The sequence below is a fragment of the Saitoella complicata genome (assembly GCF_001661265.1).
Source record: "Saitoella complicata NRRL Y-17804 unplaced genomic scaffold SAICOscaffold_4, whole genome shotgun sequence".
Lineage (NCBI taxonomy): Eukaryota > Fungi > Ascomycota > Saitoellomycetes > Saitoellales > Saitoellaceae > Saitoella > Saitoella complicata.
This window is the reverse complement of record NW_017566995.1, coordinates 243067-260045: the sequence shown is the minus strand read 5'-3', so window position 1 is coordinate 260045 and position 16979 is coordinate 243067. Positions and strand designations below refer to the sequence as shown.

The 16979-nt window shown below is 51.1% G+C and overlaps 9 protein-coding genes across 9 annotated transcripts; 5 read left to right on the top strand and 4 right to left on the bottom strand.

The window, feature by feature from the left end:
• The first annotated feature begins 172 nt into the window (after window positions 1–172).
• On the top strand, window positions 173–2933 carry SAICODRAFT_89121 (uncharacterized protein). Its single transcript, XM_019171611.1, has 2 exons — window positions 173–506; window positions 561–2933. The coding sequence occupies exons 1-2, from the start codon at window positions 203–205 to the stop codon at window positions 2765–2767; spliced, it is 2511 nt and encodes an 836-aa protein (XP_019026114.1). The 5' UTR covers window positions 173–202; the 3' UTR covers window positions 2768–2933.
• A 1524-nt stretch (window positions 2934–4457) lies between these two features.
• On the bottom strand, window positions 4458–4772 carry SAICODRAFT_43821 (uncharacterized protein; the record flags this gene model as incomplete). Its single annotated transcript, XM_019168753.1, has 1 exon — window positions 4458–4772. A coding segment is annotated over one exon (315 nt), but the record flags the coding sequence as incomplete, so codon positions are not given.
• Window positions 4773–5656: 884 nt separating this feature from the next.
• Window positions 5657–7031, bottom strand: SAICODRAFT_89115 (WD40 repeat-like protein; the record flags this gene model as incomplete). Its single annotated transcript, XM_019171609.1, has 4 exons — window positions 6839–7031; window positions 6705–6790; window positions 6543–6646; window positions 5657–6491 (listed from the first exon to the last, which is right to left on the bottom strand). The coding sequence occupies exons 1-4, from the start codon at window positions 6990–6992 to the stop codon at window positions 5657–5659; spliced, it is 1179 nt and encodes a 392-aa protein (XP_019026112.1). The 5' UTR covers window positions 6993–7031.
• A 253-nt stretch (window positions 7032–7284) lies between these two features.
• SAICODRAFT_5615 (snare-like protein) lies at window positions 7285–7799 on the top strand (the record flags this gene model as incomplete). The annotated part of the gene is made up of 2 exons (XM_019169428.1): window positions 7285–7478; window positions 7532–7799. 2 exons carry the CDS (start codon window positions 7285–7287, stop codon window positions 7797–7799), a joined length of 462 nt encoding a protein of 153 aa, XP_019026111.1.
• On the bottom strand, window positions 7798–9267 carry SAICODRAFT_76843 (septin). Its single transcript, XM_019171042.1, has 2 exons — window positions 9177–9267; window positions 7798–9117 (listed from the first exon to the last, which is right to left on the bottom strand). The coding sequence occupies exons 1-2, from the start codon at window positions 9223–9225 to the stop codon at window positions 8021–8023; spliced, it is 1146 nt and encodes a 381-aa protein (XP_019026110.1). The 5' UTR covers window positions 9226–9267; the 3' UTR covers window positions 7798–8020.
• Window positions 9268–9856: 589 nt separating this feature from the next.
• On the top strand, window positions 9857–10753 carry SAICODRAFT_53686 (alpha/beta-hydrolase; the record flags this gene model as incomplete). Its single annotated transcript, XM_019169227.1, has 1 exon — window positions 9857–10753. The coding sequence occupies one exon, from the start codon at window positions 9857–9859 to the stop codon at window positions 10751–10753; it is 897 nt and encodes a 298-aa protein (XP_019026109.1).
• Window positions 10754–11561: 808 nt separating this feature from the next.
• SAICODRAFT_53525 (putative U2 snRNP component IST3) lies at window positions 11562–11903 on the bottom strand (the record flags this gene model as incomplete). Its single annotated transcript, XM_019169218.1, has 1 exon — window positions 11562–11903. A coding segment is annotated over one exon (342 nt), but the record flags the coding sequence as incomplete, so codon positions are not given.
• A 153-nt stretch (window positions 11904–12056) lies between these two features.
• SAICODRAFT_17412 (trypsin-like serine protease) lies at window positions 12057–13893 on the top strand (the record flags this gene model as incomplete). The annotated part of the gene is made up of 5 exons (XM_019165799.1): window positions 12057–12224; window positions 12277–12419; window positions 12470–13227; window positions 13279–13450; window positions 13496–13893. The coding sequence occupies exons 1-5, from the start codon at window positions 12067–12069 to the stop codon at window positions 13891–13893; spliced, it is 1629 nt and encodes a 542-aa protein (XP_019026107.1). The 5' UTR covers window positions 12057–12066.
• Window positions 13894–14023: 130 nt separating this feature from the next.
• SAICODRAFT_5610 (phosphatidylinositol 3-kinase) lies at window positions 14024–16787 on the top strand (the record flags this gene model as incomplete). Its single annotated transcript, XM_019169423.1, has 6 exons — window positions 14024–14088; window positions 14146–14232; window positions 14285–14386; window positions 14437–14701; window positions 14753–16262; window positions 16312–16787. 6 exons carry the CDS (start codon window positions 14024–14026, stop codon window positions 16785–16787), a joined length of 2505 nt encoding a protein of 834 aa, XP_019026106.1.
• Window positions 16788–16979: the final 192 nt, after the last annotated feature.

The window sequence follows — 16979 nt, the reverse complement described above, 5'->3', positions numbered from 1 at the left end:
GTTGATAGACAATAACATACTGGGCATATTCTAGACCGTCTTATGTTTTATGGAGAATTTGCTGCAAGCTCCTCCAATGCCGCTCATGACTTTCCTCGATGAGGCAAAACGACCTACGACGCCGCTAAACCCACTTGAGAGCAGACCAAAACGTCAACCTACCAGAGCATACATCCACTCCTCATCAGCTATAACATCGGAGATGGATGTATTGGTTCAACTCTTTCCGGACCGTCCTTTCGCTGCTCTGGCAGCAGCGCTGGAAAGGGCGGGCGACGATGTTGAGGCCGCTGCGGATCTGCTCTTGATTGGGGATGGAGACGATTTTGGAGCGGGTGATGGTGAAGGTGAAGGTGCTGCTGAGCAGGATGAGGGGTTGTATGCGCCATCCCTGTTCGGAGATGACTTCTTGGAGGATGGTGATGAGGAGGATGCTCCGTTGCCTGGGTTCATGGATGAGGGAGAGCCGATTGATTATCCTCATCCGCTACATCCGAGGGCAGGAGGTATGTGATTCTCCTGTGATCATGAGGCGTTATAGCTGACTACAATAACGACAGTGGATGATCTATTTGGTGACAATGACAGTGATAGCTTTCCTACCAACGCGGGCGTTGGCCGGGAACAGCAGCAACAAGAGCAGGCACAACCAGAAACATTCAGACCGCGATCCCAAGACGAGACGGTTGTCGCAGTACTGGAGCTCTTTCCAGATGTTTGTGAGAAGCATATATCTGCTCTATGGACAGAGCATGCGACTCGGGAACCTGATATCGTCACGTATATTGTTTCCCAGTTTATTGAGAATCCTGGCTATCCAAAGTCCACGCCGAAGGACAACAAGAGGAAACGTCGAATTTCTGATGAAGGCATGCGTGCACCCAGAATCGACTACGAATCCAAGGACCGCAAGCCTCCGCCCCCGGAAGACGTTTACCTTCACAATTGTCGAAAAGTACTAAGCATCGACTTTCCGGTTATCCCGGATGCATACATTCGTCATGTCATGAAGCAGAACAACGATCTTTACTTACCTACTTATTTGGCCCTCAAGAAGGTCGACACGAGCGCTGAAAATGGCAACCTTCTGCCCTACAAGCCGATGAATATTGCTCGTCGCCGCAATGCAGCGTTTGGGATGATCTTGGCATCGGATGCATGTGCGCCCATCAGAGAGGAGATTGAATACTGGCAAGCAAAGCAAACAGAGAGAATGAGCAAGGAGGTTTGCGAAAAGGAAAGAGAACGTGCGGAGAGGGAGAATGAGGAGTTCCACGAGTTAATTGGGGGAATGGTTGAGTGTGGTTGTTGTTTTGCAGAGGTGCCTATCAACCGTGTATCGCAGTGTGAGGATGGACATCTCTTCTGTCTGGAATGTTGTCGACGGAACGCCGAGACGGAGATTGGTATGCGACGCTACCAGCTCAAGTGCATGGACGGGTCTGGTTGCAAGTCACTGTTCGTGATGTCTGAGGTTCGTCATTTTCTTCCTGAAAAGAACTTGGAGGCTCTCCTCCGGATTCAGCAGGAGGAAGAGTTGAGAATGGCGGATCTTGAAGGTCTGGTCCGCTGTCCGTTTTGCGATTATGCGGAAGTTATCGAGAATCCAGATGATAAGGAGTTTCGTTGCAAAAATGAGGGTTGCTTGGAGGTGTCATGCCGGCTGTGCCAGCTGAAATCGCATATACCAAAAAGTTGTGAAGAAGTCGCTCAAGATCAGAAGATTGACGTTCGACATGCCGTCGAGGAGGCCATGTCACAGGCGTTAATTCGGAACTGCAACAGCTGCAAGACGCCCTTCTTCAAGGAAGAAGGCTGCAATAAGATGACTTGCACGAAGTGTCGCCACCAGCAGTGCTACATCTGCGGTGTGAGCGTGAAGAACTATGACCATTTTCATGATGTCAGAGACGCATCAGGCAGAATTGTGAAGAAGACACCTTGTCCCTTGTATGACGATACGCATGCACGAAACGATCAAGAAGTAAAGGCTGCGTCTGAAGCTGCGATTGCAAAGCAACGCGTGCAGAGGCCAGACATGACTGAAGAGGAATTAAGAATCTCAGTGTCGAAACAGGTCGAGGCCGATGAAGCTAGGCGGAAACAAGCGACGGCGGACTACCATGCGCGGCATAACATTCGTCATGAGCAGCATGTTCCGCATCCTCCTCGGCCCGCTCCCGTTGTTGCACTGGCTCCTCCTCCTCCCCTTCCTGTTCGCCCCCCTGCACCACCTCCGCCAGGCGTGGTCAGAGCCCCCCAACGACAGCACGTTCCTGTCCTGCGACAAGCACCGCCCCGACGAGATGTTCCGCGAAGACCCGTACAAGCTGCGCCTCAAGTTCCTCCGTTGGGGTATTACGGGCATGATGGACATTTTCGTCCGGCTCGAGGCTTTTTGCCACCTCCTCTTGCGAACAACAATCTGCGGCCCAGGCGGAATTATGCCGTGGAGAGAGATGCGCGACTTGAGCAAATGCTGAGGAACCCTCCACCCAGGATTGCCGTAGACCCTCCTGTTGGTGCTGTACGAGGTCAGCAACACGATGTAGTTCGGTTGCCGGAAGGTGGAGGAAGAGTGCGGGCTGCTGAAATTCCCAGAAGGGCTAATGACCCAGGCCAAGGTCGACGAGAAATACGAGAAAGGAGGCGACCAGCACAACCGAGAGGGCAGAATCAGCAGCAACCTCCGCAAGCTGCTCAGCAGCAAGGCCAGGATCGTCCAGGAAGACCGCCGCCGCCGGAGGTCATGATCATTGACTACTGAAATGTTTGGGGGCTGTAGATGTGTGCGACACACCGGGGAGGACGTTAGGCGTTATATCATCATTGGGTTTGAACTTGTTTCACTGCGCAAAATACAAGTTTTGTCCTGCACTTGTTCTACGAATGCTTGCGGTGAAGACAGGAAATCAACTCGTAATATGGAAAATACTATGTTACTCTTCATGTGGCTCAGGACTGTATCCAGTGATCACTAACATATTGCGAAAAGTATGTTTCTCCCGTGAGGATATTCTTGACATCCCCTACAATTCTCGCATATCCCTGGCCTCACGCACCTGCTCAAAACACTTTAACAATTTCCTTCTAGCATCAAGCTTATTAATCCCCATGGCATTCGATTCCGCATCCCTCATCTTAACCATATCCTGTCCCACCACGCTCGTGGATTCATCCGAGCACTTGTTGGATCTTGAGAGATCGGAAAGGGTTGCGGAGTTCGTCGAGGCTTTTTGGAGTTTAGAAGAACGAGCGTTCGCGAGTTGGGGCTTGCTCTTAGCATGGACAAGCTCCCCTAGCAAATTTCTCAATCTTACTGCCTCCTTCGGCATGCCATAACCTGTGAAAGTGTTCAGTAATCGTCGTACACTGCAGGTTCTTGAACATACCGAGTAACATTGATATCCATAGCACACGGCTGCTCAGATTACACAGGTCGTCATCGTCCAAGAATTTATGTTCATGAACGACTGCGTTGCGCAGCCTTCTGTGAAAGCACAGTTCTCCATATAAGTCGCTCCACTTATATCCTAACATTCGGGCATTGTGATAAAGTTCATCATCCGTTGGCAATGAACCGATCAGCTCAACCCACATGGAATATCCAAAGAGTTCCTCCCATTTGTGTCCTTCGCGGCGCGACACAGTTCTCGTATATTCAATTCCAGCGACCTTGCTGACAGGCTCTCTATGTTGATGTGTTAAGCATACAACTGGAGAGGTATTACGAATGGAAGACTTACCTGTTTTCGCTGAGGCGAACCTGACGACTGATGAATGACCGTTTCAACATATCGCTAAGGTAGCCGTTCCAGTACAAGACCAGGCTTAACTGCTCATATTTCAGCAGAGTCATGACAGTACCTTTGGATGAATCCGGATGAAGAGTGACAGCGCCGTTTGTCCGTTGCAATACTCTGCGTTTCACAGTATCCAGAACCTCCTGGACCTGCCATGCCACAGTTAGCGCCTGTACAGTTACTTCTACATTACGAAAGGGGAAAGCTCACATCGCGGAGACGCTGCTTCGCGGCCTTTGCATGACTCGCTGTGTACACCTTGTCCTGTGACGCTCGGCGTTTGGGTGCGCGGACTGCTGATACGAGAGGGGAAACCTAGAATAACATCATGTTAGCGATGTCATGGTATCAAGACAGGCTCCGTCTGAATGTGCTCGGCGCGACATTCTGAACGCAAGTCCTCGGACGAACACAAGACCCAAAAGCGGTCGTGTGAAGGCAAAGGGTTTGCAGTCGGTTTAGGCGAACCCGGCCAGCATGCGTATCACAGCTGAAGTGACTCACCGTGAACATCTTTTGATTACACTCGCGGGTGCTGTGAGGTTCTCCGCACCATCTACACAGATTTCCAAGACTGAGGCGTGTCTTCTCCTTCAGGATTTTCTGAATGTCATAAACACCTTGTATGCGAATGGGCAACCAGTGCTCTGTTTTGCACTCAGTAGCTTTGTGGGCAGCTCCTCCACAATAGTAACACGTTTGCAAGCAATCAACAGCTTTGTGACCAGCATGTCCACAATTGAAACACCTCACCGAGCAGGCAACTTCAAGGTGACCTTTCTCTCCACAGATCAAACAAGTCGTCTTGTCCCGGTTGCGGCGTGCATTATCAGCGATCGCCTCAAGTGGCTCGACGGCTTTCAACGTCTCTAGCTTACACTGAATGGCATTATGACCAGCTTCTCCACAATAGAAACACTTCTTTGTGCACTGAAAAAGATTGTGATTGGTTCCTCCACAGTTGGGACAATATCCAGGAAAGCGCAGCTCGTCGTGGTCATGACTCCCGTCGCTCGCAGAGGGATGGACTGGAGGAAGGTTTTCTTTTGAACCGCGCAGAGCCGTAGAATGTTGGCCCCTCACATTGTTGGGGACCCGGGTTATGGTAGTTTGACGTATCTGTGGTATGACATGGCCTCTTAGCAGAGGGTATTTCGAAAAGTACCTGTATAACGTAAGCCTGGGTTTAATGAAAGGTGGGATGGTCGCGGCTGCGAGTCTTCTTCAGCGAACACAAGACCTCCCAGGTCAGGGTTTCCCTTGCCACCAGTGGCATCCTGGTGATCAACACGTCCAGAGGACGGCGAGACCTCTTGCGCCTTCAGGGTACGCAGATACGACACGTTCATCGATCAGAACTGCAATCACTTACCTTATTTTGGGTAGCAGGAATGGCAAGGACGACCTCGGCAGGCGCCCTCGGGTTCGAAGTAGAGAGTGTGTATCGGTTAGAACTTGCAAAGTCCGCTGGTTGATCTCCCTACTGGAACAGGCGTTATGCTCAAGCGACTGGGGTTGGAATTGCTGTACTTGAAGTTACTTACGTATACTACCAGGTATACGACGAGCAGCTGCCGCCGCAAAGAAGCACGGCGCAAAGCGGCAGCGGTGGTTCAGCTGAGGCGCGCGAACTCCAAAGAGGCAATTCGCGTACGAAGTAATTACTAGAAGGTAAAATGTCAAACAAGGACCTCGGGAGATTCGATATTGTGATCAGCAGTAGTTTGTGCGCCGTAGATGCCCGTCCGAATGCTACAGAGTTTTGAACGCTGTGCCAGCTACAGTACAATCGCAATTGTACGAGATGCCCGACATGCTCCGCTAAAAAGAAGCTTGAATTCATCAACATCGGCTCAGGCATCTCTACCCAAAAACCTCCGAAAGGCCTCTCTTCTGCATCCCCTCTCGCCATCTTTGCCACCCTTCCCTCCAGTATGAGGCTGCGGTTCTTCTACCACGAATTTATGCCAACCTCCATCCCCACAAACCGCCACAATAACATCAGATCCAGTCCACGATACGATGCATCGCGTTCCTTCTTCAACTTTCGAGCTATCCGATGCGGAAGCCTGTGCAAAAGACCATTCTGAAGAAAAATACCTTGGAAGGAAGGACGTGAGGATGGGCATGCTAATTAGTGACTTTTTATTCTCAAAGTTGGATGGAAGAGAGGGTGAGACGGGGCTTATTGGTGAGGTGGTTGCCGAGGACGTGAGTGGAGGCAAGTGGAAGACGTGTATCGTGCCTTTGTCGGAGCTGACGCATAACTTCTGCGAATCTCCGCCACTGGGTGAGAACGCAATCGAGTATATCTCTGCTCGGTCAAGACCTCGTCGAAGCTCAGTAATCAGACTTCCAGTCGCCGTGTTCCAGACTCTGATGAGAGTCCCGGTCTCTGAGGCTGTCGCTAATCGTGTCCCGTCATCAGACATGGCAAGGCAGCTTAGGCCACTTGCATGTGCTTGGATCAGATTGATCTTTGGCGTCGAGTCGGGAGAAGGGGGAAGGGATGCGATTTGGAGTTGTCCGGCGGACCTACCGGGGAATGCCAGGGTACCCATATCGGAGGAAGCGGTCGACAGCGCGCATAGCCCTCGCAGATTTGAGGTTGTTTCGAAGGCGTGAAGCTTTTGCGGTGGGGTGGTAAAAGAGTACACATGGACACGGGATTCCAAAACTACAACAATCCTGTGTGAGGCCGGGTCAATCCAGAACTTAGCAATATGACCTCAGCCATACCTGTCCCGCCGCAGACGGACTGCTTTCACTTCCGACTTGAACTCAATCTCAAAGATGGGCTTTCTCTTCTGGTCATCCCATATGATCACTTTGTTTTGCGGATACTGTAGGTGACAAGTCAGCTAAGCCTATATCCATAGAGTGCTTGCTGTGTCGGCTCACCTTCGGATTACGTCCTCCTCCGACCAGGGCAAGCAGATTTGTCCGCCCAAGCATCTCCACGACGCCAATACCACCATCTGCGAAGTCTTTCAAACTGTCAACCAGGAACCTCGGCCTGTTTCAGCAGCGTATACCTCTCCGTACTCTTTCCTCCAGTGGATCGGTACTGAAGACCCGAAAGCCTGAATCAAGCCCTACAGCAAAGCAGTCGCCGTTCGGCTGATTAAAGCCCGCAAAAAGGAGTCCTTTGGCATCTGACGGGCGACTCTGTCCGCGCTGAAGGCTCATGATGGTAACTGCCAATTTTTGTTGATGCCGATGTCATGGGGCCGCTGTCGTATATATACCGGACTTGGGTGCCGCCTGCTGCACCGCGAAGCAACTTTAGATACCAACGATAAGCCCAGGTTGTGGGATTGGCTGGTCCTGTTGAATAATCTCTCTTTATCATTTTATCATGTTAAGTAACTTTATTTTGTCGCGGCTTTGAGATGATTTCCTCGCCGGCACACAAGCGGACGACCGTCGACGGTACACGCCGAACCCAAGAACACCCAAAACTCCTTCAGTTCCTTCCGCAATGACTATCTACGAGTTCTACGTTTTCGACAGACACTGCGAATGTATCTACTACAAAGAATGGAACAGGCGACCAGATCGATCAACACCGCAACCGAGCGCGGATGGGAACCTGGCAAACCATGATAATGCGAAGCTTCTGTTTGGTGTTATTTACTCGATACGGAACATGACCAAGAAGCTTTCCGGACAATCGTACGTACACTCCAACACGTCGTTCTGTGGGGTGAAAGCTGACCACTTGACAGCGACAACTCCTTCGTATCATATCGCACCTCGAAATACAAAACACACTATTATGAGACTCCTTCCCTACTCAAGTTCGTTCTTATCACCTCGCCAAACGAAGCCAACATGAGGCAGATTTTGCATCAGATCTTCGTGAACCTATGGGTGGAATATGTTGTCAAGAACCCGCTAAGTCCAGTGGAGCATACAGGGGGTAAGGGTGTTGCCGTCGAGTTGTTTGAGTTAGGATTGGAAACATTCGTAAGAGGACTGGAACAATTTCCATGAGTTGCAGAGACGAGTCAAGATACCCATGATATACCAAATTATAGCATACAGTGGACGATGGAAGAAGCATAGCCAGCTAGCAATTCAATTGCATGTCCCTCCTAAGTCCTGTAAACCTTTCCAAATCACCTCCTTCTGGTATCGCAGCAAAATCAAACATGATAACGAAGATAACTCCTCCAGATAGGTCCACTCACAAACACGTATGTACCAGACATAATTTACTGGGTCTCCGAGGGTACCAAGCTCTGCTGACTAGGCGTCGCGCCGGTCGCCAACCTAGCCTCCAAGCTTCTCAACTGTTCCTCCCTCGCGAGCAACTCCTGACGCTTCTCGCTCAATTCGCGCTGTACCTTAAGCTCAATATCCCTTAACTTCTCTTCCTCGCGTCTAAGCTGCTCCTCCTTAATGCGGACTGATTGGTTGGCCAGGTCGGAGGGATCGATGGAATCGATGGAGACGTCGGCTGCATGGCTTCCGGAGTTGACGGAGCGGGAAAGCTTCTCAGTACGGTAGTTTTCGTAGAGGAAGTCATGGGTGATGTCCTTCAAATCGGCCAAATGCGTCTCCAACAATGCCGAACGAAGAGCCGAAAAGTCGCAATGATCGGGATTATCGACCTCAACGGTTCCCCATGGAAACGTGCGAACGCGGATTGTGCTTCCATCATCAAAAGTTTCGACCTCTTCAGAGCCGACGAGCGCAAATGGCAACTTCCTACGTAGGTCCGCATTCTCTTCCACGGTCTCGTCATCGTCCTCCTCGATGTCGTATGGGAAGTTGTAGATGGGGATACGGTAGTGCTCGATGTCCTCCATGATCAACCTCTTGTTGAGCGCGAGCTCGTCAGGGGTGAGCGTGTCGGACTTTCCGATGACCGGGATAACGTTTGCGCGGGGTGCAAGACGGCACATGAGTTCGATATCGAGTTCGCGAAGACCGTGGCCGGTAGGAAGAATGAAGTAGAGAACGGCGTGGACGCGGTTATCCCGGAAGCGCGGGTTACGCTTAATACGAGACTCTTCGGAGAGGACTTCGTCATATTGGCGCTCGAGGTAACCGAGAATCTTCGTAAATGACTCCTCGTTATCGAGCATGTCACCGAATCCGGGGGTGTCGACGACGGTCAAGCTGATTCTGGTGCTCTCCCCATCCAGCTCCGTGTTGATGGCGCGGATGTTGACATCGTGCTCCGTGTGAGCGTTCTCCGCGTCGTTCGCGTCGCGGTAATGGTCGAGGAGGTGCTTATTGCAAAGGGTGTTCACAAAGGTAGTGCGACCCGTACCGGACGCGCCGACCACCATAACGGTGAACTGAACTGTAACGCGCCGTTAGCCGCCGTCCGTCTCGAGGGAGTTCCGCAATGTCATCACGCACCTCCTTTCTTGACATTCTTTCCCCTCCGGGGAGCACGCTGAAAGTCCATTAGACAATATACTGTATGCTGTTCAGGGTTCAACGTACCGAGTAAGACTGCGGCATTGGCATTGCTACTAAGTCGGCCTGGCGGTGTACTTGTCCCTCGGCGACCGTCGTCTACTGTCAGGGTGAATGCTCCGGTGCTGAGCGTTGTACATGAGTTGGAGACTCCGCTCGAGCACTTTATTTGAATCGTAAATCAAACAGTATTGGCAGAGTGAATGCACCCTTCTGACAGACCCTTGCAATGACGTTGCAGTGGCGAACGTCCATCCCCAACCACTTTAATTCCCTCGAACGAGCGCCCGTGCACGGTTCGAAGGAAGAGGGTAAACACCAAGCAACGCCCAGTCAACCCAGCATATATCCAGTCAATCAAACACAAACGGGGGTGGCGGCGATAACTATCACGGTCGTCAATGTCATCCTACTTACTACCATCATATATCAAGCATGTCGTCGGCACTGTCGCGGCGTCTGTAAAGGAAGTCGTCGCAAGCAAGGCATCCCGCATCGCAATTCCCTATCTCAACAAGGACGGAAACCCAGACGGTGGAGTCGTCTTACCCAAGAAGTCGGAGAACGAGAAGCCAGAGCCGCCAAAGCCAATCATCAAATGGAAATTCCTTCCGCCCGTGATGGAGGCATACAGGCCTGCGCGAAGAGCAATTGTGCTGTGCCACGGTCTATACGGTTTCGACAAGATCGGGTTCCCGCAAATTCCCGCTTTGAACTATCATTATTGGGGTGGCATTTACGATGATTTGACGAAGCTTGGTTGCACGGTTATCGTCACAAAGGTGCCTTCCACCGGATCGATTGAGGAGCGGGCACGAACTTTGCACGAGTTTCTGGAGAAGACGGTAGAGAAGGGAACCGAATTGAACTTCTTGGCGCACAGTATGGGTGGACTGGATGTTCGGCATTTACTTGCGAACATCATCACGAAGGAGAAGGGAGCGAGTTATCGACCCGTCAGTTTGACAACCCTATCAACACCACATCAAGGCTCTGCGTTCATGGATTGGTGTCGGGATTATCTGGGATTGGGAAGGATTTCGCGAAGTGATATACCACAGCAAAAACCATCGCCAAGTCCGTCTAATTCGCCGTTAAGTGCGACGGTCTTCACGGCGTCATACCTTGCTCGCTTGCTGGACACGCCGGCCTATGCCAACTTGACCACGAACTTCATGCGTGAGGTCTTTAATCCTCGGACTCCGGATAACCCGAATGTCAGCTACTTTTCTTTTGGTGCTCGCGTACCTGAAGCTCGCAAGATCACTCTCTGGCATCCGCTGTACCTTCCGCATCACGTCGTCACCGAAAACGAGGGCCGCGACAACGATGGACTTGTTAGTGTGAAGAGTGCGACGTGGGGAGAATACATCGACACTTTCGAGTGCGATCATTGGGACTTGAGAGGACGTCCTGGAGGTAAGGGCCTGGGTGAGAAGGGGAAGGAAGAGATTCAATTTGAGGTTTTGGAGATGTACAGGGCTGTCTCGACAATGTTACACAACCGTGGGTTCTAATTTGTTGTGTTTTGTATTATTTATTGGGTTTGAGCCGGAGTTTAGCGTCATTTGTTGTTTTCTGGAGGGACATTATGAGAAGGTGTATGCGGTATGGGGCATGCTTCTAGATAACCGGACCTATATAGGTTAAAGAGGTGGTAGGATACGCTCGCTCGTTGCTTTCCTGCCATATAATATCATTACTGTTGAAATATCACTCCCTGGTTCGTGCGCGCTCCTCTTCTTGACTTCTGCTTCGCCGTCTTGAACTACTCTTGGCCTCATCGCGACGTCGATCGTCTTTCAAGAACCTCTCTCGCCGTCTGTCATCTTCCTTGCGATCACGATCTCTCCTCTCGCTCTTATGATCCTCCCTTCTGCTACTCCTACGCTCATCTCGTGGACTTCTACTCCGGTGCCTCCGCTCTCGACCTCGATCAGATGTCCTCTCCCTTTCACCACTCCTGTCGCGATCTCGTCTTCGTGTTGTATCATTGCTCCTGCTGCGGTGACTTCTTCGTCGTCCATCCCTATCGGTTTTATCTTCGTCTTTGTGACGTCTGCCGGAGCTTCCCTTCCGTTCCGACCGTTCGCGCTCTTTTGCTGCTTCTGCTAATTGTTTCCGCCGTTCTTCAACGAGATATTGTCTCATTGGGTCCTCAACATCAAGATCACCAGCCCAAGTGTCGTCCACGTCCTCCTTGATGCCACCAGGTGCCTCGCTCATTGTTCTCGATTTCCTCGCACCCTCCTGCTCACGGATGTGCTCCGGCGCAACATTCATTGCCACTGGTCTCGGATCATCATCGTCTTCCTCTCCATCCTTCTTTGGCTGCTTATACTGACTAACATGATCAACCTTCAACATTCTTCCTAGCACCTTCGCTCCCGTCAAATTATCCACGGTTAGCACGGTACTCCTCTGATCCTCATACTTGATGAACGCAAAACCCTTTGACTTTCCGGTGTTCTTGTCGCGGACGAGGTTGATGTCGACGGGCTCACCGTATTGGGAGAAGATTGTGACGATGTCTCCTTCGGTGAGGTCGTAGGGGAGGCCGCCAACGTAGATGTACGCAGAGTCTTTGTAGTCGGCATGCCAGGAGGCGGATTCCGGGAGGTCAATTTGAGCAGCGTTTAGCTTTTGTATGGAGCGGATTGAGTTCATCCTGAGCGAACCTAGATCCTGGACTTGGTTGTAAGGTTTTTTCTGAGGGGAGTCTGTCGGCGGCCGTTCTTCGATGAGCGCGCCGAACAGGGGACGTGCCGCGGGCAGCGCAAGTCCAAACTTTATATCCACCCAAGCAACAAGGATCTTAACCAGCAGGAGAATGTTCACCAGCGTCTGCGTCAAGGTCGAGGCGGATCTGGAAGAATCAACGCTGGGAGCATTCCAGTTCTATACCTCAGGCGGGAAGCGTGCTTCTTTGGCTTGCTCCGGTATCCTGTTACAGCCTCAAGAGCATGAGCCTGGCATTGTAATTACGAGGTTCTTCTTAAACCTGTCTTTCATGATAGGGTTGATTTTGACGTCTGTCAAGTGCGTCCATCCTTGTGCCGCTCCTTGATCAATCGACACGGCTAGCGAACGGAGTCACCGTTCAAGTTGCGGGTGAAGCCTCGGTAACATCCACAGAAGTACGATGGGTGCCGGCGACTCTGAAAGCCGTCGTTGACTTCCCAGGTTAGTGCTCAGAGTCTTCCTCAGTATAGCAGGCTGATAGCATCTCACAGATATCCGAAACGTGATAACGCATCTGATCTCCTCTGACCCCTCCGGCTGGCATGTCGGTTACTCTGATGTGCCCCTACCGCGCACCAATCTCTCCGACCTCTCATCAGGATCTATGGACAGCATAGGACTGACCGGTATCGCAATTCTCCGCCTCCACCACCCACTCCACTCCTCCGCCAACAACACCGCAAGCCGCCGGATATGTACTGATCCACCACTCTGTACCCCACTCCACATCCACGGCATCCCGTTCTCACTGGTCAATCCGGCTACATTCATTGGGTACACCACACAGTGCATAATCTCTGCCAAACTAACCGCTCCGCGATCTGAGGGCGTGTTGTATGTGGTGGATGCGAGGACTTTTGCGGGGATGCAGGGTGGCATGGTGGTGTGTGCGGAGGGAGGGGATGCCATTGGTTTGGTGTTGCCGAGGGTGGTAAGGAGGTGCGTAGATCCGATTGAGCTGACGTTAGTTGTGCCGTTGCATACGGTGATGAGCGCGGTATCACGGAACTTGACTCGGCCGATGGTAATCGCATGGCTTGCGTCGCAACAGTTGAGTACAACGAATAGGGTCTCTGAGGTGATGGATATGACTGCGTCGTGGACGATACTGAAGGTTGAGGCGGTCACGTCGGGGAAGTCGCAGTGGGGTTCAGCTATCTGTGTGGGTAATGGGATGTGCATCAGCAATGCACATGTTGTAAACGAATATTCCACTAATATCCGAGTGCGTTTCGGCGTCTCAAAGGAGGTACGGGCCACTGCTGTACCATAAAGACATACGGCTGACTCGGATGTGTAGTGGCATCTCGACTGCCAGGTTCTGCACAGCTCTACCACGGCGGACTTCTGCATTTTATTGATTCCCAATCCACCAGAGCAAGCAGTAAATGCTCGCATTACGCACGAACAAGCTATGACGAGAAGATCCAGGGTTTATGCTGTTGGTTTTGGTGGCTACGTCGGGCCCGATGGTGAGTCTCCCACGCATAGCCAGACCGGTACTGACAAGGAAATAGGCCCACCCATGATTAGTGCTGGAATCGTATCAAACATTGTTGAGATGAAAAGACATTCTGATGAAAGTGCAACGCCATGGATGATCATCTCGTCCGCCGTTTGTCACAATGGTTGTTCCGGCGGGGGACTTTTCACAGAAGATGGTAGATTGATTGGGTTGATCACGGCCAACGCGGAGACTCAAGAAGGCCACATATACCCTACGGTGAACTTTTCTCTGCCAGTTGGCTTGTTGACTGGGGCGATTGAGGCCGTGAAACATGGAAAACCATCATCCGCTCGGCTCAAGTTGAACGTGGATGATGAGCAGTTCCGCAAGCTGTGGACATTCAGCGGCTTGACCCACAACGACGTCCTGATGGAGAAGGAGAGACGAAGTATCAAACCTCGTCTATGAGTTATATAGAAAATAAAGTTTGAGAGGATGACTTGAATGTACATTTCGTCCATGCAGGGTCCCGTCCAACGCGCACCCTCGTAAACACAGCTCGTTGCAACGAAATCGTTTGGAGGTCGAATCGACATCGATGGAGGAGAAGTCGTTCTCCTTCTGCTACTCCACCCAGCTAGACATACCAGTGTATCTGAGAGTGTATGCTGCTCTCCCTGCCCTGAACCTGGAGGATGTGTGCTAACGGGAACGGATCAGAGCATCGCTTGAAGGGCAGTCGAAGCAGCTGCCGTACTCACAGTTACACGCCAATCCGGAGCTGAAGTATGTCGGCTCTAATACTAAGTGTGTGGTGGCATTGTCATATGATGCTCTATGACTAACCCGCTGCTCACAGTTCGGTGTCGGAGCTTTATGCGACGGTGCAACTATTCGCGGAGAGTAAGCCTTTGACGGTACCGATACGAACGTCATACAAACCTTTCAAGATACGGCGGCTGTAAGAGAACTTATTCTCACTAGGATTGACCTAGACTAACATTTTTACAGATGGAACGAGTGGATTACACTGCCCATCAAGTACTCCGATCTTCCACGCACGTCCGTGCTGGCGGTGACGTTATGGGACTACTCTGCGGATATTCAGCATGTGCCTTTTGGTGGAGCAACTTTACCGCTGTTTGAGGATGATGGTACCTTGAGGAAAGGACGGCAGAAGCTGAAGATACATCTGGGGAAGGAAGCGGATGGATCGGCATATACGTCAACACCTCATACCCCGGATGCGTCTGATGAGCTGGACCGTCTAGAGAAGGTAAATACAGTGCTTCGGTCTACTATAAAGATTGCTAACGAACTGTTGCAGCTCATTAAGATGCAAGACGCCGCCGAAATTCCTCAGATTGGTTGGATGGACGCCCTTGCCTTCCAGCACCTCGAACGTCTAAATCGCGCAAACACTAAAGACAACGTCCGGCATCTTTACCTCGAGTTCCCCATCTTCGACTTTCCGATTGTTCACCACTCGTACACTTACCCCTCGATAACCGACTCCATGCCCGCCCCTGTCCCACTTCCCTACCAGAATCAGATGACAGCAAAGGATGACAGACGATTTGTCACAGTCTTTGATCCGGAAATGATGAGGGAGAATCCTATCGAGGTTAAACACCGACGGTTAACCCGAAGTCATCGGAATGGACCAATGGACCGCGACATGAAACCCGACGCAAAGACGCGTGACGAGTTAAACGAAATCATCAAGCTTCCCAGCAGTCAAGAACTCTCCGGCGACGAAAAAGACCTGTTATGGAAGTTTAGGTATTTCTTGACGAGGGATAAGAGAGCGTTGACGAAATTTGTGAAGAGTGTTACGTGGAGTGATTCAACGGAGGCACGGCAGGCTGCGGAGTTGTTGCCGAGGTGGTCGAGTATTGATGTTGATGATGCGCTGGAGCTTCTTGGGCCGTCGTTTACGAATGTGGCGGTGAGGTCGTATGCTGTTCAACGGTTGCAGAAGTCAGATGATGAGGAGATCTTGCTGTATCTACTACAGCTCGTGCAAGCTCTGAAGTTTGAGAACATCCCGGTGGACGCCAAAGATAAAGATGGCAAGGGGGAGCAGGCTTCCAGTTTAGCGGATTTCTTGGTGGGAAGGGCGGTGGAAAATGAGATTCTGGGAATTCATTTTCATTGGTATTTGATGGTTGAGTGTGAGGATCGGAGTAAAGGGAGGTTGTTTGCGAAGGTTGCGCATCAGTTCATGACGACACTGGTCAAGCGCCCCGACGGCAAAGAACGGCGAAGCGTGTTGAAGCGACAAGCAGGTCTCGTAGCCGATCTGGCACAGCTATCACAATCATTGCGGTCTTCGAAGGATGGACGACCGAAGAAGATCGAGAAGTTGAGGCATTATTTGGCGGATCCGAAGCATGGTATGGCGCAGTTTGAGCCGTTGCCGTTACCTCTGAATCCCAGCTTGTCGATTGTGGGGATCGTTCCGGACACAGCGACTATCTTCAAGAGTAGCATGCTACCACTCAGATTGGATTTCAAATGCGATGATGGATCGACGTATCCGGTTATCTTCAAGACCGGTGATGACCTACGACAGGATCAACTCGTCGTTCAGATCATCCGCCTCATGGATCGCCTACTACTAAAGGAGAATCTGGACCTAAAGCTCACGCCATACCGCGTATTGGCGACAGGACCGACCCACGGTGCGATGCAATTCGTGCCGAGTATGCCTATTGCGACGGCGTTGGTGGAGTTTAACGGGAGTGTACTTGCGTATATGAAGAAGAATAATCCGGATCCAGGGGCGAGGTTTGGGGTGAAGGCGGAGGCGATGGATACGTATGTCAAGAGTTGTGGTATGTTTCCTTTTCCAGTTCGTGTTGAACGTTGCTAATGTATGAATAGCTGGGTATTGTGTCATTACGTATCTCCTGGGTGTTGGGGACCGACACCTGGATAATCTCCTCATCAGTCCCGACGGGCACTTCTTCCATATCGATTTCGGGTTCATATTAGGTCGGGATCCCAAACCTTTCCCGCCCGCCATGAAGCTCTGCAAAGAAATGGTCGAAGGCATGGGCGGCGCACAATCCGAATACTACAAACAATTCAAGAGCTACTGCTACACCGCCTTCACAACCCTCCGAAAACAAGCAAACCTCATCCTGAACCTCTTTGCGCTCATGGTCGACGCAAATATCCCGGACATCAAGATCGAGCCTGATAAAGCCGTCACGAAGGTCAAGGATAAGTTCTGTTTGGAGATGAGTGAGGAGGAAGCGATTAACTTTTTTGAGACGTTGATTAATGATAGTGTTAATGCGCTGTTTCCGCAGGTTATTGATAGGTTGCATACGATGACGCAGTATTGGAGGTCGTGATATCAAGATATATCTTGGTTCGGTTCTGGGGAAGGGTCTGGCGTTTTTCGAAAACATTTCAGTTCATATCACATTCAGCTCTCAGATATCTGTACTTGATGTGTTCATCGGGTTTCAAACGAGACACCCGTCGGAGAGCACGACCTTAACCTCAAGGTGCGACTCCCTCCAAATCGTAGATCTTCATCATTG